This window comes from Vombatus ursinus, unplaced genomic scaffold (assembly GCF_900497805.2).
Source record: "Vombatus ursinus unplaced genomic scaffold, bare-nosed wombat genome assembly UNPS02003292.1, whole genome shotgun sequence".
Classification (NCBI taxonomy): domain Eukaryota; kingdom Metazoa; phylum Chordata; class Mammalia; order Diprotodontia; family Vombatidae; genus Vombatus; species Vombatus ursinus.
In genome coordinates, this window is record NW_020943070.1 from 11,030,352 (window position 1) to 11,047,727 (window position 17,376).

The 17,376-nt window shown below is 42.5% G+C and overlaps 1 protein-coding gene across 2 annotated transcripts in view; it reads left to right on the plus strand.

The window, feature by feature from the left end:
- The first annotated feature begins 1,073 nt into the window (after positions 1-1,073).
- The window catches only part of APPL2 (adaptor protein, phosphotyrosine interacting with PH domain and leucine zipper 2), an 82,862-nt gene continuing 66,559 nt past the window's right edge, over positions 1,074-17,376 (plus strand). Inside the window, exon 1 of one of the 2 annotated variants that reach the window (XM_027873027.1) lies at positions 1,074-1,334. In XM_027873027.1, coding sequence (XP_027728828.1) covers positions 1,281-1,334 — 54 coding nt within the window. In that variant the 5' untranslated portion in view covers positions 1,074-1,280. The remainder of the gene's footprint in view (positions 1,335-17,376) is intronic. The other variant, XM_027873017.1, reaches the window with a different exon arrangement.

Genomic DNA, 17,376 nt, shown 5'->3' on the forward strand with positions numbered 1-17,376 from the left:
ATATCATTAGCTTTCCATCCTAGTTGTCATTGTGCATATTGTTTTCTCGGTCTTGCTTATTTCACTCTGCATTAGTTGAAATAAATCTTCCAATGCTTCTTTATAGCTGTTATAGTCATCACTTCTTACAGCACAGCAATATTCCATTCGTGGATCACAATTTGTTTAATCATCCCCCAAATGGTAGGCATCGTCTTTGTTTCTAGTTTTTTGCCACCACAAAAACTTCTGCTATAAATACATAGTGTATGTGGAGGCTTCCTTTTTTTTTATCAAGGACCTCCTTGAGGGATATGCTTCGTGTTGGAATCTCTGGGTCAAAAGATATGGACATTTTAGTCTTCTAAATAGCATTTGCAGGGATTATTAACCTGGGATCCACGAACTTTTTTTTAAATTAATAATTCAATTAAAACTGTAATTCAATATAATTGGTTTCCGTTTTGATCGTATATATTTTATTTTATATATTTAAAAAATATTATTCTGAGATAGGGATCATAGGTTTCACCAGACTGCCCAAGGGAACCATGATACAAAAAGGTTTTAATACTCTACTCTGAAGACCTTCCCAACATTACATTCTTTTTCCTAAATTGTTACCTAGTTTCCACGTTCTAAGGCCCCTCCCACTGTTAACATTCTATTTTCTAGGTTGCTACACGACCATTCTAAGTTCTAAGGCCCCTCCTACTGTTAACATTCTATTTCCTCTAAGTTGCTACAGAGTATACAATGTGCCAAAGTCTTCCCAGCCCGGCCGTCCTAGAGTTTACAGAAGGTGAAGGCTGAGCGTCCCCTCTGCTCAGGCTCCTGTCCTCCGAGCTCGTGGAGGGCAGAAGCAGGCAGGACTGGCCCTGAGGGCTCCGGCGTAGGAGGAGGCCTGGCCGGCCACACTTCCCATCAGGACCGAGGACCGCCACACTTCCTGTTGATTCTTCTCCTGGCAGGAGTCCGGGCTGCGGGGGAGGAGCTTGGGGAGGGAGGGAGGGAGGGGTGCTACGAGCAGGCTGGCAGGCAGATCGACGGGGCACCGAGGGGTGGGCTCCGCTGTCCGCCGCGGCCACTGAGTGTCTGAGCCCAGGGCGGCTCCGAGACAGCCCCAGCTGCTCGTGCGCTGGGGAGAGAATCCCAGGCCCCCGCAGCCGCCGCCGGACGCTGGCTCCGGGTCCGGCAGCCACAGCTGGGAGCCCTACGTGTCACTGAGAGCAGCTGCGGCGGCTGCTGCCGCGGCCCCCCGGGAGACGGACAGCACCCGGGCAGCAGCCCGACCAAGCACCATGCCCGCCGTGGACAAGTTGCTGCTGGAAGAGGCATTGCAGGACAGCCCCCAGGTACCAGCTAGAGGGGCCCCTCCCGCTCCCCTCCTTCCCTCCCTCCTCACTGCCCCCTCCTTCCCTTTCACTGCCCCTCCCTCCTTCTCACTGCCCCTCCGTCCCTCTCACTGCCCCCTCCCTCCTTCTTTCTACCCCCTCCCTGCTTCTCACTGCCCCTCCATCCCTTTCGCTGCCGTCCCTCTCACTGGCCCCCGTCCCTCTCATTGCCCCCTCCCTCCCTCCCTCTCATTGCCCCCTGCCTCTTTTTTACTCCTCTTCCCTCCCTACATCTCACTGACCCTCTAACCTTCTTACTGACCATCCCTCTCTCCCTCTTCTTGCCCTCTCCTTCCTTTTCACTGCCCCCTACCTCCTCCTAAATGGCCCCTTTCTCCCTTCTCATAGCCCCCCCTCTTTTCCATTGGCCCTCTGTCCTTCTTACTGCCCATCTCTCCTCTCCTCTTTGCCCCCTCCCTCCTCTTTCACTGCTCCTCCCTCCTTCTCATTGTCCCCTCCCTCCTTCTTACTTCTTCTCCTTCTTGCTGCCTGCTCCTTTCCTTCCTTCCACTACCCCCTCCCTTCCTCCCTGGCTCCTTTCATCTTTAGGGACTGGGGAGACAAAGCCAGGATCTGCCAGGGTCCAGGGTCATCTAGCCTGAGGTTCTTGAGCTGAAAAGGAACCTTGGAGAGGATCTAATCCAACCTATTCATTTTACAGATGGGGAAACTGACACCCATAGAGGTGAAGTGACTTGTCTAAAGTCACACAGCTAATAAGGCATACAGCCAGAATTCAAACCCAGGACCTCTAATTCCAAATCCTCTTTGCGCTACACTACCCTCCTCAAATCCCCTCTAGAGTTGTCTCTCAGAGTTAGCTTTCTCTTCCCGACAGAAACCACAGGATGGCTCACTTTGGGCAGGGAAGGGGAGCAGAAATAGGTGTCAACTCTGACCTTGCCTTTGGGTGAATGGTCCTGGTGCCAAGAGACAGGAGCTGTTACACCCTAACCACAAGAAGAAATTGTTTGCAAGAGCAAAGTTTAGAGAGAGGATTAGAGATTTAAAGCTGAATGGGACCTAAGAGATTGTCTACTGCAGCTCCCTCAATTTCCAGGGGAAAAGGAGGCCCAGAGAGAGGAGGATTGACTTACCTAGAGTCACACAGGTAACAGGTAAACCCAGGTCCTCACGCTCCAATTCTCTTTCTGTTGTACTATCCTGTCTCACTGGGTTCTAGAGTGTGTCCTATCAGTTTCAGGGTATTTCCTCAAAATAAATTACTTGTGTTCTGCTTGTTCTGGGTAATGAAACTGAGCTCCTATGGTGCCCTGGAAACATCTCTAGATTTGAAGTCAAAGGTCCCGAGTTCAAATCCAGCCTCCAAGATTTGTACCATGTGTGACTTCAGGCTAGTTGATTAACCTTCCTGTGCCTTTTTTCTGCTTATCTCTAAAACTAGGGAGCTGCACTGGATGACCTTTGAGATCTTTTTCGGTTCTAGGTCTTTGATCCTAAGTCACTCCTTCTCCCTGGGGCTCAGTTTCCTCACCTGTAAAATGAGAGGATTAGGCTGGATGGCCTCCTTTCTACTCTCTCTCTCTCTGATCCTGTAATCCTAAATTAGATCATGTCCCTGTACCTCAGTTTCCCTCCTCTGTAAAAGGAGAGGGTTGGTCCAGAAAGCCTCTGAGGTCCCTTCTAGCTTGAGATCTAGTAACCTATGACTCTTTTCTGTCTAGAACCAATGGGGAAGGTGGGGAGGAGAGGTTTTGTGATCTGGCTGGTGGAAGGAACATTCCAGATGGGAGACAGACAGAATTTGGATTCTTTTTCCAGCCTTCGTTCGGATGTGTCAGCTGGCCTCTCTATCCCACAGTTTCCCCATCTGTAACATGAGGACAATAACACCTTCCCTACCTCACACAGTGGGATTTTATTAGCACAAATGAGATGTTTGTAAGAAAAAAAAAAAAATCTCTGAGCCACCCAGATTCAAGGTGCTTGGTAGAGGCCATAGATTAGCAGCAGAGTAATAACTGTTCGTAATTGAACAGATCTCTCCCCGGAGTCATATGCACTTCTAGTCCATTTAAGGTTTCCCAACCTCATCCCATTAATGATGCTGCTCCCTGTTGCTCAGGACTCCAGAATGTCTTCACTTTTCCATCGCTGGCACAGGACTGGCCACTTCCCCTTAGCTGGCTTTAGCCAGTCTCCCTTTTTATTTTTTTTTTTTTGGTTAGGCAATTAGGTGAAGTGACTTGCCCAGGGTCACACAGCTAGTGTTATGTGTCTGAGGCCGGATTTGAACTCAGGTCCTCCTGACTCCAGGGCCAGTGCTCTATCCACTGTGCCACCTGGCTGCCCCCAGTCTCTTTTCATACACATTCCAGGCCAAATGCTGCCTCCCACGATCACTTTGGCTGTCCTCACCTGCCTCTATACCTACAGCCCGTTGGTGTCCACCAAGTTGATTCAGAGGCTACACTGCTTTATGGCCAGGTTCACTCCAAAACTCACTTAAAGCCTTTTTTGATTCCCCTCCCCAAAGAAGCTTGTATTTATATTGTATAAATTCTGCATGGACTCATGTGTGCACATATTATTTCTCCCAGAAGAATGTAAACTCTGTGCAAGAAGAGATTGTTTCATTCTCTGTACTTGTATCCCCAGCATATATATATGTATATATCTGTGTGTGTGTGTGTGTGTACACACAAACATAATATACATATACACATATTTTGTATATACATTTGTATATGTCTGTGTGTGTGTGTATGTATTCGTATGTATGTAGATAGAGATAAATAGATCCATCCTAGTACTGTACCTTTTTTGTTGTTGTTCAGTCATGTTTGACTCTTTGTGACCCCATTTGGGGTTTTCTTGGCAAAGATACTGGAATGGTTTGCTATTTCTTTTTCCAGTTCATTTTACAGATGAGGAAACTGAGGCAAAGAGGGTTAAGTGACATACCCAGGGTCACACAGCTAGTAAGTGTCTGAGGTCAGATTTAAACTCAGGAAGGCGAGTCTTCCCAACTTTGGGACCAGCACTCTCTCCACTGTACCAGCTAGCTGCCCATGTGCCTAGCACGTAGCAGGTGCTTCTTGATCAGTTGGCATCAAATACTGCCTCTCAATCAGTCTGTCAATTAGCATTTATTATGCACCTCTTATATAGCAGGTACCTCTTATGTTCCTCTGACACTTACTAGCTGTGTGACCCCAGGCAAGTCACTTTACCTCTCTGATCTTGTTTGCTTTCATCTACTCCCCTTCTCTCTCATACATATGTAATGTTTTACATGTTTTAAGCTCCTTGAGGGCCGGGGCTGTCTTTGCTTTTTCTTTGGACTTCCAGTGCTTAATAAATGCTTGTTGGTTGGCTGGTTGATTTCCTCATCCATCTGTAAAATAGGGCTAATAGTATCCACAGTAGCAGCTTGTTATGCGGAGTACTTGGTAAGCCTTAAAGCATTATGTAAATATGGTTGCTGTTGTTACTATTCTTTGCCATACTGGTGTGTCAGCTTTCCAACAGATCTCAGGGTTTCTGTGATTTTTGTTGGTCACATGGTACAACTGCTTTGGACAAATTCCCACCCGCTGGCCTAACTGCACCCCTTTACTATAAATCAATCAGTAAACACTTGTTAAATTCCTACTGTGTGCTAGAGTGCCTACTGTGTGCCACACACGGAGGTCTTTCACATTTGCATGTCCAGCACTTATCACATAGTAAGCATATAATGAATGTTTTATTTGTTCATTCATTCATTTATTCCTTCATTCACTGTGCTAAATGCTAAAGATATGTGGGCAAAAAACTAAATGCTGATCACTCTCTATTAGAAGAAATAACATCCAATATATCAGGTATATTAAGGAAATACAAGATAATTTAGGGAGGAGGTACTAGTGGCTGGGTCTGTTAGAAAGCCCTCCCTTAGGAGAGAATGCTGGGGGGGAATCTTGGGGGAAGATGGAATTTGGAGGCAGCAAAGAGGAAGGAGTGTGTCCCAGTCATGGGTTAGAGCCAGTGCAAAGGAACTCAAAGGAGATAGGAGATGGAAGGCCACGTTCAAGGAATCGGAAGAAGGCCAGTTTGCCTGGACCAAAGAATGCATGGAGTGGAATAATGTTTAATCATTATAACAACCAATATGGTTCATTAAAAAATCAAACCAAAATCACGTGGAAACAAGAGGAGCTGACTATCACGCCCAACCTCCTGTCTGCTCCTGCCCTGAACAAACTGGTAGTGAGGCCATAGCAAACGATCTTCCGCAGTGATGCTCACTCAACAACAAAAAGCAGATATTCTAACATTAAACATAAAGGACTAAGAGCGGGAAAGTGACTTGTCCTTGCACCCTTTCTATCTGAATTCCACTGAAGAAGATGATAAGAATAAGATTATAAAATAAGTATCAATCAATTGATATTAATTATCAGTTATCAGCTAGGTGGCACAGTGGATAGAGTGCTCAGGTCTTCCTGAGTTCAAAATCTGGCCTCAGATATTTACTGTGTGACCCTGCACAAGTCATGTAACCTTGTTTGCCTCAGTTTCCTCATCCATAAAATGAAAATATGAATAGCTGAAGTGCCGCCTTTACAACACTGTAGTATGGATTAAGTGACTAAATGAATGTAAAGTGCTTTATAAAACCTTTAATAGCTGTGAGTGGCATCTGTTATTTTTATGAGTTCTGGGTCTACAGGCAAGGAGTTCAAAGCACTTGCTAGATGATAGTTTATTATCTTTAAAACTCATCTGTGGAATGGGCACGTTAATGACTACTTTTTATACATACACAAAGTTATGTGTATACACACAAAATATATACACAATACATACATTAAAAAAGTTTTTATACATACACTAAAACCTTTTTTTTTGCTGGATTTCCTCAGATCAACTCAACTTGACAACAATGAAAATTGATAGCATGCTCTGTACCAAGCACTGAGAATACAATGACAAAAAAAAAACTGCCCCAGCCCTCAAGGATCTTATATTCTACTGGGAAGTTATATGACTTGTCCACAGATATGTACTTTGTATGTATGTGTGTGTGCGTCTATATACAGAGCAATCCAAAATGGTTGTAAAAGGGATTGAGCACTAATAATACAATTATACTATTGATTCTCACATCGGAGGTGCTATCTGAGCTGTGCACTGAAAGAAAAAAAAAGAGGTTCAATGAGGAGGAAATGCATCTGGTGCCCTCCCTCTATTGATTATCTCTAATTTATCACATATTATTGTTGTTTGTCTTTCATTTCCAAAGAGGACCAATGATGTCATGGGCGATGTCTTGACTTGCACTTGAATTGGATTTAAGTGAGGAAGAGATGGGCTAAATTTAGCCTATTTATAGGCAACAAGGTGGCACAGTAAATAGAGCTCTGGGCTTGGAGTCAGAAAGACCTGATTTCAAAACTGGCCTCAGACACTTACTAGCAGTGTGACCCTGGGCAAGTCACTTAACCCCATTTGCCTCAATTTCCTCATCTGTCAAATGAATTGTAGGAGGAAATTGCAAACTCCTCCAATATCTTTGCCAAGAAAACTCTAAAGGGGGTCATGAAGAGTTGGCCGTGACTGAAATGACCAAACCAAACTTAGGACAGTGCCAGGCATATAGCATGTGCTTAATAAATTCTTGTCAACTTGGTTTAAAGTACATGCCAAGTGTTGGGGACAAGTAGGCGAAGAATAATTGCTCTGTATTATGCCCATTATGTAGATGGAAAGACTGAGGTCTGAAGCATTCATGGTTTCCTAGCTAGTAAGTAACTGGTGGAGTTGGAGGTTAGGTGAGGGTCTCCACACAGCTTCAGCCAATAAGCCCAAAACATGTCCAGAGATGATCAAAGGTTTTTGTTTTTGTTTTTAACTTTCTATAGTAGTTCAATGGGGCTTAAAGGATTAGATATTCTCATAGAGTAAGGAGCCCTAAATCAGAGAGTGTGGGGTTAGATTCTGCCTCTGAAGCATCTTACCCATGTGACCTTGGGGGAGTCACAACCTCCCTGAGTCTCAGTATCATCCTCGACGAAATAAGAAGCTTAGGCCAGATGAGGGCCCTCAGAGGATAATTCCAGCTCTCTAGATCTATGGTCCTGTGACTTTGTACAACCATGAGGCTTTTCCACACTAAATTGGGAATCAGGAGCCCTGGGCTTTCATGCTGGTTCTGCCAGTGATGAGCCTTGTGAGCTTGAGTTAATTTTCTCATCTGCAAAATGGGAATGATGACACCTCCTCCACCTACCTTCAAGGTAGGTTGTGATAATCACATGAGATCACATGAAAAGGCTCCTAGAGTTAGGAGCTGTTGGGGTGAGACCTTAGAAAGGGGAACGTCAGAGCTGAGAAAGACCTTAGAACAAGGAATGGCAGAGCTGGGAGGAACCTTAGAACATGGAATGTCAGAGCTGGAAGGGAACCTTAGAACAGAGAATGCCAGAGCTGGAAGGGCCCTTAAGTTCATCTGGTGCAGGGGTTCTTACTTAGCCTGGGTTACATGGACACCCTTGAGGTCTAGGGATAGATTTCAAGAGGTCCATGAACATAGAGAGGAAAAAAGAAATGATATCTTTATTTTCATTAACTTCTAACTGAAATTTAGCATTTCCTTCAGTTATTTAAGAAGAGGTCCACAAGTTTCTCCAGATTGCCGAAGGGGTCTAAGACATTAAAAAAAGGTTAAGAATCCCTGTTCTGATCCAAAGCCTTCAAAGTACAGATGAGGAAACTGAGACCCACAGAGGGGAGGTGATTAGCCTAGAGTCCTACAACTAGTTGAAGATAAAGCCAGCACTGAAACCTAGGTCCTCTAGGTCAAAAACTCAATTACAGCAGGCAGTTGGGGGCGTGTCTTGTGACTATAAGTCACTGTGTAAATGTAACCTTTGATTATAGTTGTCCTTAATAAAGCTTATAGTCGTTTTGAGGCTTTGTTTTGTCTTTCCAGGGGTGGGACCTTATTGTTCCTGCTTAGAGATAGTTTATAATTCTATAAATGTGAATGTCCCTGCTTTAGAATGGACAGAATCCTTCCCATTGCGTGTTAATCCCTCCCAGTATGAGTTATGACATTTCTCATTTCTTTTCTATTCTCTCCTTTCATGGCCACCACCTTCTGGCCTCATTACCTTTCCCTGGATCATCGCATGACCTTCTTCCCTCTGGTCTACATCACCTCTACCCAATCCATTATCCTCCCCAAAACTTCAGAATTTATATTCCTGAAACATAGGTCTGTATCACTCCCCTGCTCACAAAGGTCCTCTGGCTCCCTATTGCCTAATTCAGAGTCCTCTATTTGGCCTTTATTATATGGTTCTGATTTAGACAGAGGCTCCAGTCTGCCCAGACAGCTAGGGAGTACAGGTACCTAGAGTACTGGACCCTTATGAGTAATGTGACGCTGGGCAGGTGACTTAGCTGCTCTCTGCCTCAGTTTCCTTATCTATAAAATGGGACTAATAATAGCCTCTAACTCTCTGAGTTGTTGTGAGGATCTAATGAGATAATATTTACAAAGTGCTTTGCAAGCCTTAAAGTGCCATATAAATGCTAGCTAGTAGTAATAGTAGTTGTACCTTTCTATCCTTATTAAACATTACTCCCTTTCGTGGACTCTGTGGTCCAGTCAGGGCGCAGCTAGGTGGCACAGTGGATAGAATGCTCGTAGATAGAGTCAAGGAGACCCAAGTTCAAATGTGACCTTGGACACTTCCTAGCTGGGTGACCCTGGGCAAATCACCTAACCTTGTTTGCCTCAGTTTCCTCATCTATAAAATGAACTAGAGAAGGAAATGTATCTTTGCCAAAAAAAAAGCTCCAAATGGTGCCACAAAGAGTCGGATACAACTGAAATGAATGAACAACAAAAATGGTCCAGTTGAACTGACCTGTTTGCTGTTCCTCCCACATTAAACATTCCATCTGAGCTAGGTAGCTAAGCAGGTAGATCACTGGGCCTGGAGTCAGGAAGACCTGAGTTTAAATCTGGCCTCAAACACTTACTAGCTGTGTGACCCTGGGCAAGTCATTTAACTTCTGTTTGCCTTAATCCACTGAAGAAGAAAATGGCAAACCAGTATTCCAGTCACAACCTTAGCTTTATAACCTTGGGCACAGAAGTCACTTCATTCAGTTTCTTCCTCTGTAAAATGGACATAAGCAAACGTGCACTTCCAAACCACACAGGGGTGTTACAAGGAAGGTACTTCTCAAACTTTAAAACCTTACAAAAATGGGATTTGTTTTTCTTGCTCCAGCAGTCATATCTGTGACATATTTGCCCTTCTGCTCAATGAAAAACACCCTAGAAAAGCTTTATGTGCCATTATTTGACTCTTTTTTTCTCTTTATGCACATTGTTAGGTTTACACAACTTAATACCTGTAACCAGGCGGCAGATGGCTAACTAACTCTAGGAACATAAAATCTTTTGAATAACGAAGCCAGGGACAGACTGAATGAACACATATCCGATTGATTCTTCCTGTTTGGCAGTGCTCACTACTGCGTGTCAACAAAGAAGGTTGACTTCCAGTCGGTGAATTTTTTTCAGCCATGGCAACTTATGAAGAGGCAGGCTTCTTGTCCACACTCAGGTGTGAGATGTGTTGAGATCCACATTGGGTGGAGGGATTGCCCACTCCAGTGAAATCATGGATCCTTGAAGCCTGGATAGAACTAAATAAGTGCCTTATTTCTACTTCTCACTGTGAGATACATAGGATCATGGAGTTAGAACTAGAAGAAACCTCAGACATACCATTTAGTCCAGTGCCCTCACTTTACAGATGGAGAAACTGAGGCCCAGAGATGGAAGGTGACTTGGTCAGGGTCATGGATCCAGGAAGTGTCATGTCACAGGATCATTAACTGAGAGCTGGAAAGCACTTTAGGGGTCCTCTACTCCAACCCTCTCCTTTTATAAATGAGACTAAGACTCAGTGACTTGTTCAAGGTCATATAGGTAAAGCATCAAAAACAGGATCTGAACTCAGGCTCTTTGAAAGCAAATCTAGTGCTCTTTCAATAGTACTGTGCTGCCCTCACTCATTCAATTCAATTCAAATATTTGTTAAACACCTCCCATCTGCCAGGCAGTGGAGATATAAAAAGAAAAGCAAGATTGTTCCTAATCTCAAGGAATTTACATTCTTCTTGAAGGAAACAACATGTACAAAACTATAGAAAATAAATGTCTTTACAGAAGAAGAGGAAAAACAAACAAAATCTCTAATTCATAAAAAAATAGTAGAGACAAAGAAAAATATTGATATAACTCTAATAACTTTAAGTGTGAATGGATTAAACAATCCCACAAAATGAGTGACAGATGTGCTAAGAAAACAAATCCACAATCCTTTAAGAAACACACCTAAAAAGAAAAGAAATGCATAGAATAAAAATGAGGTGCTAGAACAAGATTTAATATGCATCAGCTAAACCTAAAAAAATCAGAAACTGCAATCGTGCTTTCAGACAAAATGAAAAAGAAATGTCAAGAGGGAACAAACACTAAGAGCTGAGGAAAATCAAGAAAGACTTAATGTAGGAGCTGCCTCCTACTCACCTTTGTGTCTAAATAATTCCAAACCCCCTATCTGTACCATTGATTCATTACTAGCTATATACCTGTTTCCCCATTGGCTCTAAGAAGACTACTTCAGAGGAAAGGAATTTAATAGTCCTACTTGGGACACCAATTTTTATATAAAATTTACCGTTGACACCAGTCCCTCATTTTGCAGTGATGCGGGACTATGGACATGGAACGCTGCATCATACCTTTTTGATATATGGATTAATTTTGCTCCTTATTTATCCTTTATTATAAAGGATAACACTCTGGGAGTAGGACAGGAAAGAGGGAAGTGATATAAAAATAACAGATATCAATAAAAATTATTTTAAAAAAGAATACTCTGTAATCAGAGGAGATTTAATTAAATACAGATAAAGGATAAGTATCATTGTCTATTAGGTAGAATTGCTGATCTTGGAACCAGTAAGATCCAGGATTGAAACTCACCTCAGAAACTTATTATCTATGTAACCCTGGGCAAGTATTATAACCTCATCTGTAAAATGGATACGAAAACAGCTCCTACCTCAAGGGCTGTTGTATCTAATGAGATAATGTATGGAAAAGCTTTGCAAACACTAAGGTACTGTGTAAATATGAGATTATTATTGTTGTTTGAAGTTGGACGTTGGCAACTAAAAAAGGACAAAAGCATAGTACTTGTTAAATTTCTCACTTTCCATAGAACCTAAATACAGAATGCACATATTTCGTTTACTTCAACAAACACTGGCAGTTGGCGTAAAGTGGTGATCATGAGAATAACTGACAGTCACGTTATCCTTTAAAGTTTGCAGTGGCCCACATAGGACGTTATCTTACTTGAGTCTCTTGACTAGATTGTAAGCTCCTTGAAGGCAGGAACTGTTGCTTCACTTTTGTCTTTGCATCCCCAGTTTCTGTCACATAGTAGGCTCTTAATAAAAGCTTTTAGATCAGTTGAGCCTCATAACAGCCCTTTGAGGTAATACACAGGCATTATTATCCCTATGTTACAAAAGGGGAAACTGAGTCTTAGAGAAGTTAAGTGACTTATTAGGTAGGATCACACAACCATTAAATGTCAGAAGCAGGATCTAAACGCAGTACTTTTTGACACCAAGTCCAGCACTGTCTCTGTTATGGCATATTGCATGTTGGTGTACATTAAGCATTTTGCAAACTTCAACTTATTGTCTAAATGCTAGCTGTTGTTACCATCATTTTAATTTTTTTTCCCTCTTTCTGAATCATAGCTATTAACATTGTGCAAACGTACAATTGTATGCCCTTCCTAATATAATGAGATAGGTCAGAGGCTGATTCATGAGGGAACACCCAGGCGTTTCCTTGCAGGTTAGAGAGGGTAATATTGAGCCCTGTCTAAATTCCAAGATAGTTTTTCTTTTCTTTCACTGAAATAATATATATTCATTTAATATCATTATTATTATTCATATTATATATTAATATGTTATTTTAATTTCACATCACCTTCATTTCCTATTAGGTTTCGCTCCCTTTCCCACCCAGGGAGTCATCTCTTATAACAAAGAATGATAAAGAAAGAAGAGAGGAAAACCATTTTAGAAAACTAACCAACTCACCAAATAAGTCCAATGGTATATGCAGTATTCTGCATCTATAGCCCCCCACCTTTTCGAAGAAAGGGAAAGGTACATTGTCATAGCTCTTCTTCAGGGCCAAGCCTGGGTCCCATTTCTGTTTTAGTTGTTTTCATATTGTTGCTATCATTCTGTGTATCATTTATTGCTTATTTCACTTTGCATCAGTTCACATGTCTTCCTATGCCTCCCTAAGAGTACTGCATTTAAGAGACATCCTGGAAGGTTTAGGTTTTGTTTTGTTTGGGCTTTTTTTTTTTGCTTTCTTTGTGAAAATATAAGTCCAGTCTCTCCCCCATCATCTTTATTTCCAGATAAGCAGGTCCCCACTCTCTTCCCCAGAGAACTGTTCCTTGCAGCAAACCTGGTATGCTTTTGCATTCTTGCAGAATCTGGGGTAACCTGTGCCCCACAGTCTGGTGCCCATCCTTACCACCATCACCACTGTCCCATCATTTTGTCTCCCTGAATACACTCTCTTCCTTATTCCTCCAGACAGGAGATTGGTCAGGATTCAGTGAAGGTGAGGATGGAAGTTAGAATCAGGGTGAAGAATCCTGAAAATAAGGTAGTGCCCATGTCAGAGAAGAAAGAGTAGAGTCAATTCTCCAATCTGGCTCTGGAAGGTATGATGACACCTGCCCAGCCTCAGAGGGGAGAAGATGCCCCTGGAGAATCCCAGCTGTGTGTTCACTCAGGAGAAGGCTTCTCCAGGAAACTGCCTGAACCCTGGAGCTGCTGGAGCCACCCTGCCTCCCCCCAGGTTAACTTGAATGTTTTTAGTGTACGCTTACGTTTATACGGCTTCTTTCTTCTCATAGAATGTGTGCTCCTTGAAGGCAGGAACAGTTTCGCTTTTGTCCCTGTACTCTCTAGGACAGCATCAGGCACATTTTTGTTATTCAGTCACTTTAGTCGTGTCTGACTCTTTGTGACCCCATTTTGGGGTTTTCTTGGCAAAGATACTAGAGTGGTTTGCTATTTCCTTCTCCAGCTTATTTTACAGATGAGGAAACCGAGGCAAAGAGAGTTAAGTGATTTGCCCAGGATCATACACAGCTAGTAAGTATTTGAGGCTGGATTTGAACTCAGGTCAAACTAACTTTAGACCTGGCATTCTATCCACTGTGCCATTTAGCTGCACATAGCAGGCACTTAATAAATGCTTGTTAATAGAGATGCCAACTCCCATCCCTTTCTTAATGTTCTCTCCCTTTTGATGTTACTTTGTATTGATGTTGCTGAATACACGTTGTATCCTCTTGGTAGAGTGTAAGTTCCCTGAGGGCAGGGTCATCTTTGTATCACCAGTGCCTTGCAGAATGCCTGGTATATAGCAGGTGCCTAATAAATTCTGATTGATATAGACATGTTATCTACTAATAGAAGTAATCTCCCCGAGGGCAGGGCCTGATTAATTTTGTCTTTGTATCACCAACGTCTTGCCTAGTGCCTGGTATGTCGTAAGTGATTTATAAATGTTTGTTTATATATGTATAATGTGTGTGTGTGTGTGTGTGTGTGTACAATGTATCTATGCATACATGTATGGGCACATACACATACACATTTTGTCTCCTCCAACAGAATGCAAGTACCCCAGGTTACTATGTTTTTGTCTTTGTATCACTATGCCTTGCTTAGTTCTTGGCATATAGCAGGTACATAATTGTTTGAGTTGAGTTGAATTGAAATCCAAGTTCAGCGTACACTTCTATAATGTCCATCTGAATCCTAAGGTGGCGAATGAGTCAAATTCATCTAATTTTTTTCTGACTTCTTGGGGATGGGTAACCGTAGGCCGGTCAGCTAACGTCCATGTCTTGACTGACACCGGGTGAAGGACAGTGTTCCTCGTACTGAAAACAGGGTGCGAGTGTGCAGGAGGGCGTAAGTGATCAGTGTTTAAGGTCTTCCCATCAAAGGTGTTATTATTGCAGTTTCCTTCACATCGACCTTGTCGTGTCCTGGCATGACGCTGGGGTCATCACTAAGGTCACAGCTGACCACAGAGGAGAATGAACTTGCTATAGTAAGTAATAGTTGATCCCTCATCAATAGTCGATCCCTGATCAATAGTCGACCCATCATCTTCGGTGGCTCCCACTTGCCTCCGGGGTGAAGGCCAGACTTCTCTACCTAGCATTCAAGGCTCTCAATACTTTGGCACCATTCCCTCCTCTAATATTATTGTTTTTTTCTGTGAGCTCTCAGAAACTCAACAATTCTCAGCTCTCCTGATGTGCCCTCTGCTCTCCTGCCTCACCTCCTTTGCTTTCACACTTCCCCCTACATGGACTGCTTTTCCTTCCTTTCTTCTTTTGAATTCCTGCCCATCTCTTAGATTGCAATAGTGACTGGCCCTGTGATCTCACTGGTGTGGAGAGAACTCTCTGTTGGGAGTCTGTGTAGGTCTGTCCCTTCTCTGCAACAGTAGGCTTTCAGAGTTACCTGGGGCCCAGAGAGGTTACTTGACCAAGGTCACACAGCTGGTCTGTATCAGCAGGACCTAAACCCAGGCTTTGCTGACTCTAAGGCTAGCTCTCTATCCACTACGCCATACTGCCTTTTTTTTTCAAGTTTATCTTAAATTCTACTTCCTCCATGAAACTTCCCCTGATCCCCTGGGTTGGTAATGATTAGACCCCTCAGCTGCACATTGACCTTTGTCCTATATCTCTCTAATTTCCCCATGTAGTTATCACATATTATACGTGAATAAATGATAACGCATTTATGTACCAGGCTCTGTAGTAGGCACCACAGGTGTAGAATGAGATAGAGTGAAATAGTTCCTACCCTCAAGGTAGTTTACATTCCACTCATACATTCTACATACATACTCAAGAAGTTTACATTCTAATCTGGGGAGACAATATGTAGATATAGATATCTAGATAGCTGGCGCTATTTATCTTTCTAGATCTATCTATCTCTATACCTATCTGTCTAGATCTATTTCTATGTGTCTGCATCTATCTATATATCTTTAATTATACATATGTATGTATGCATGCATGTATGTATGTATGCATGTATGCATGCATGTATGTATGCATGTATGCATGCATGTAGATGGGAGTGGTGGCCAGGGCGGGGAGTTGGAGTCTGGAAGTCATGAGGTTGATAAGTTAAGTCATAGGGCATCTACTATTGATTTGATTATTATTCCCAGAGCAAGAATTAGGGTTCAGGGATAAGACTGGTAGATGGCACGATGTCTAGAGTGCCCAAACCAAATGATGACCTGCAGTCAGTTAGATATAGTGGGCTAGGTGTCACCTGCCAGGATAGCTCAGACCCAGAGAGATCTAAAGCTAAATTGATTAAGGTAGCATGGCTACAAGGGGGATTTGGAGATGTGACTTCAAATCCGATGTTAGACACTCATATGGGCTGGGTGACACTGGGCAAGTCACTTAACTTCTCTTCACCTCAGTTTCCCCAGCTATAAAATGAGGGGGTATGATGTGATGACCCATAAGGTCCTTTCCACTCCAAAATCTATGATACCATGATCCTCCAGGAAAAGAGAAATGGCGGTAGGCACAGTGTTAAGAAGGGACTATTTCAGAGAAGGAGGGGGGAGCACCAGCATGCCAGGTGGCAAGATGTCTAGAGTTTCTTGGTATCTTACCCACCTTCTAGACTGCAAGCTTCATATGGCCAGAAACTGTATCTTTTTTTTATTCAACAGACATATTTAAATTTTTAATTTAATTATTTTCAATTAACAAAAATGTTTTCTCTTGCTCCCATTCCCCTTTCCCCAGCCAACAAACATTTAGTATGTGCCTTGAACACAGACAGTTAAAGCCAAAGGTTAAATTGTCGCTGCTCTCAAAGAGTTGACATTCCACTGGGAGGGTGAAACCTGTGGTATGTGTCTTATGACCAGTAAGTGGTGCAGTGGATAGAGTGTTGCAGGAAGATCTGAGTTCAAATTCAGCTTCAGACACTGTGTGACTCTGGGCAAGTCACTTAACTTTGTTTATCCCAGTTTCCTAACTGTAAAATGGGGATAATAACAACACCTACTTCACATAATTGTTATGAGGATCAAATGAGAGGATATTTGTAAACCGTTTAGCATGGTGCCTAGTACATAGTAGGTGTTATATAAATACTTATTCCCTTCCTCCCTCATGGTAAATTTGTATCTTCTTCAGAGGCTAACAGTATTCTGTATACAGTAGGTGCTTGGTGGAGATTTGCTGAATGAATGAATGAATCATTATCACGCAAATTTACTTAGTTCAGACTTCTCATTATTTCACCTAGTTAATAGGTAATTGTTAAGCGCCCACTCTGTGAAAAGCAGCTAGTGAATTCTTTTGAAATTGCTTTGAGAAGTAATCAGGCAGTTTCCTCATTAAAAGCAATTGGGCTCTTGCCCAATTTTCTCTGATTCCTCTTCCGTGGTTGATCTGTTTTTTTTAAATAAAATTTCATAGTTTTTTTTTTTACCTCAGTTAAATTGACCCCTTGCCCCTCCCAGAGAGCCATTCTATGTAATAAAGAATATTTTTTAAGAAAAAGAGGAAAAATAATCAGCAAAATACATTTTATTTATTTTTTATTTATGGAATAAAACAAGCATTTTTTGAAAATCTGACAATAAAAGCCCTTATCCAAACCCATGGACCTCCCACCTCTGCAAAAGAGTGGGGTGGGGGTGTTTTATAGCTTTTCTTCAAGACCATATTTGTTCTTTGTGATTATGCGACATTCCCTTTTAATTGTTTTATGGCTGGGTCTGATTTAGTCTGGTCAGGTTTGAAAATTAAGCCAAGGAAATGTGGGCCAAAAGATCATTGGAAAGAGTAAG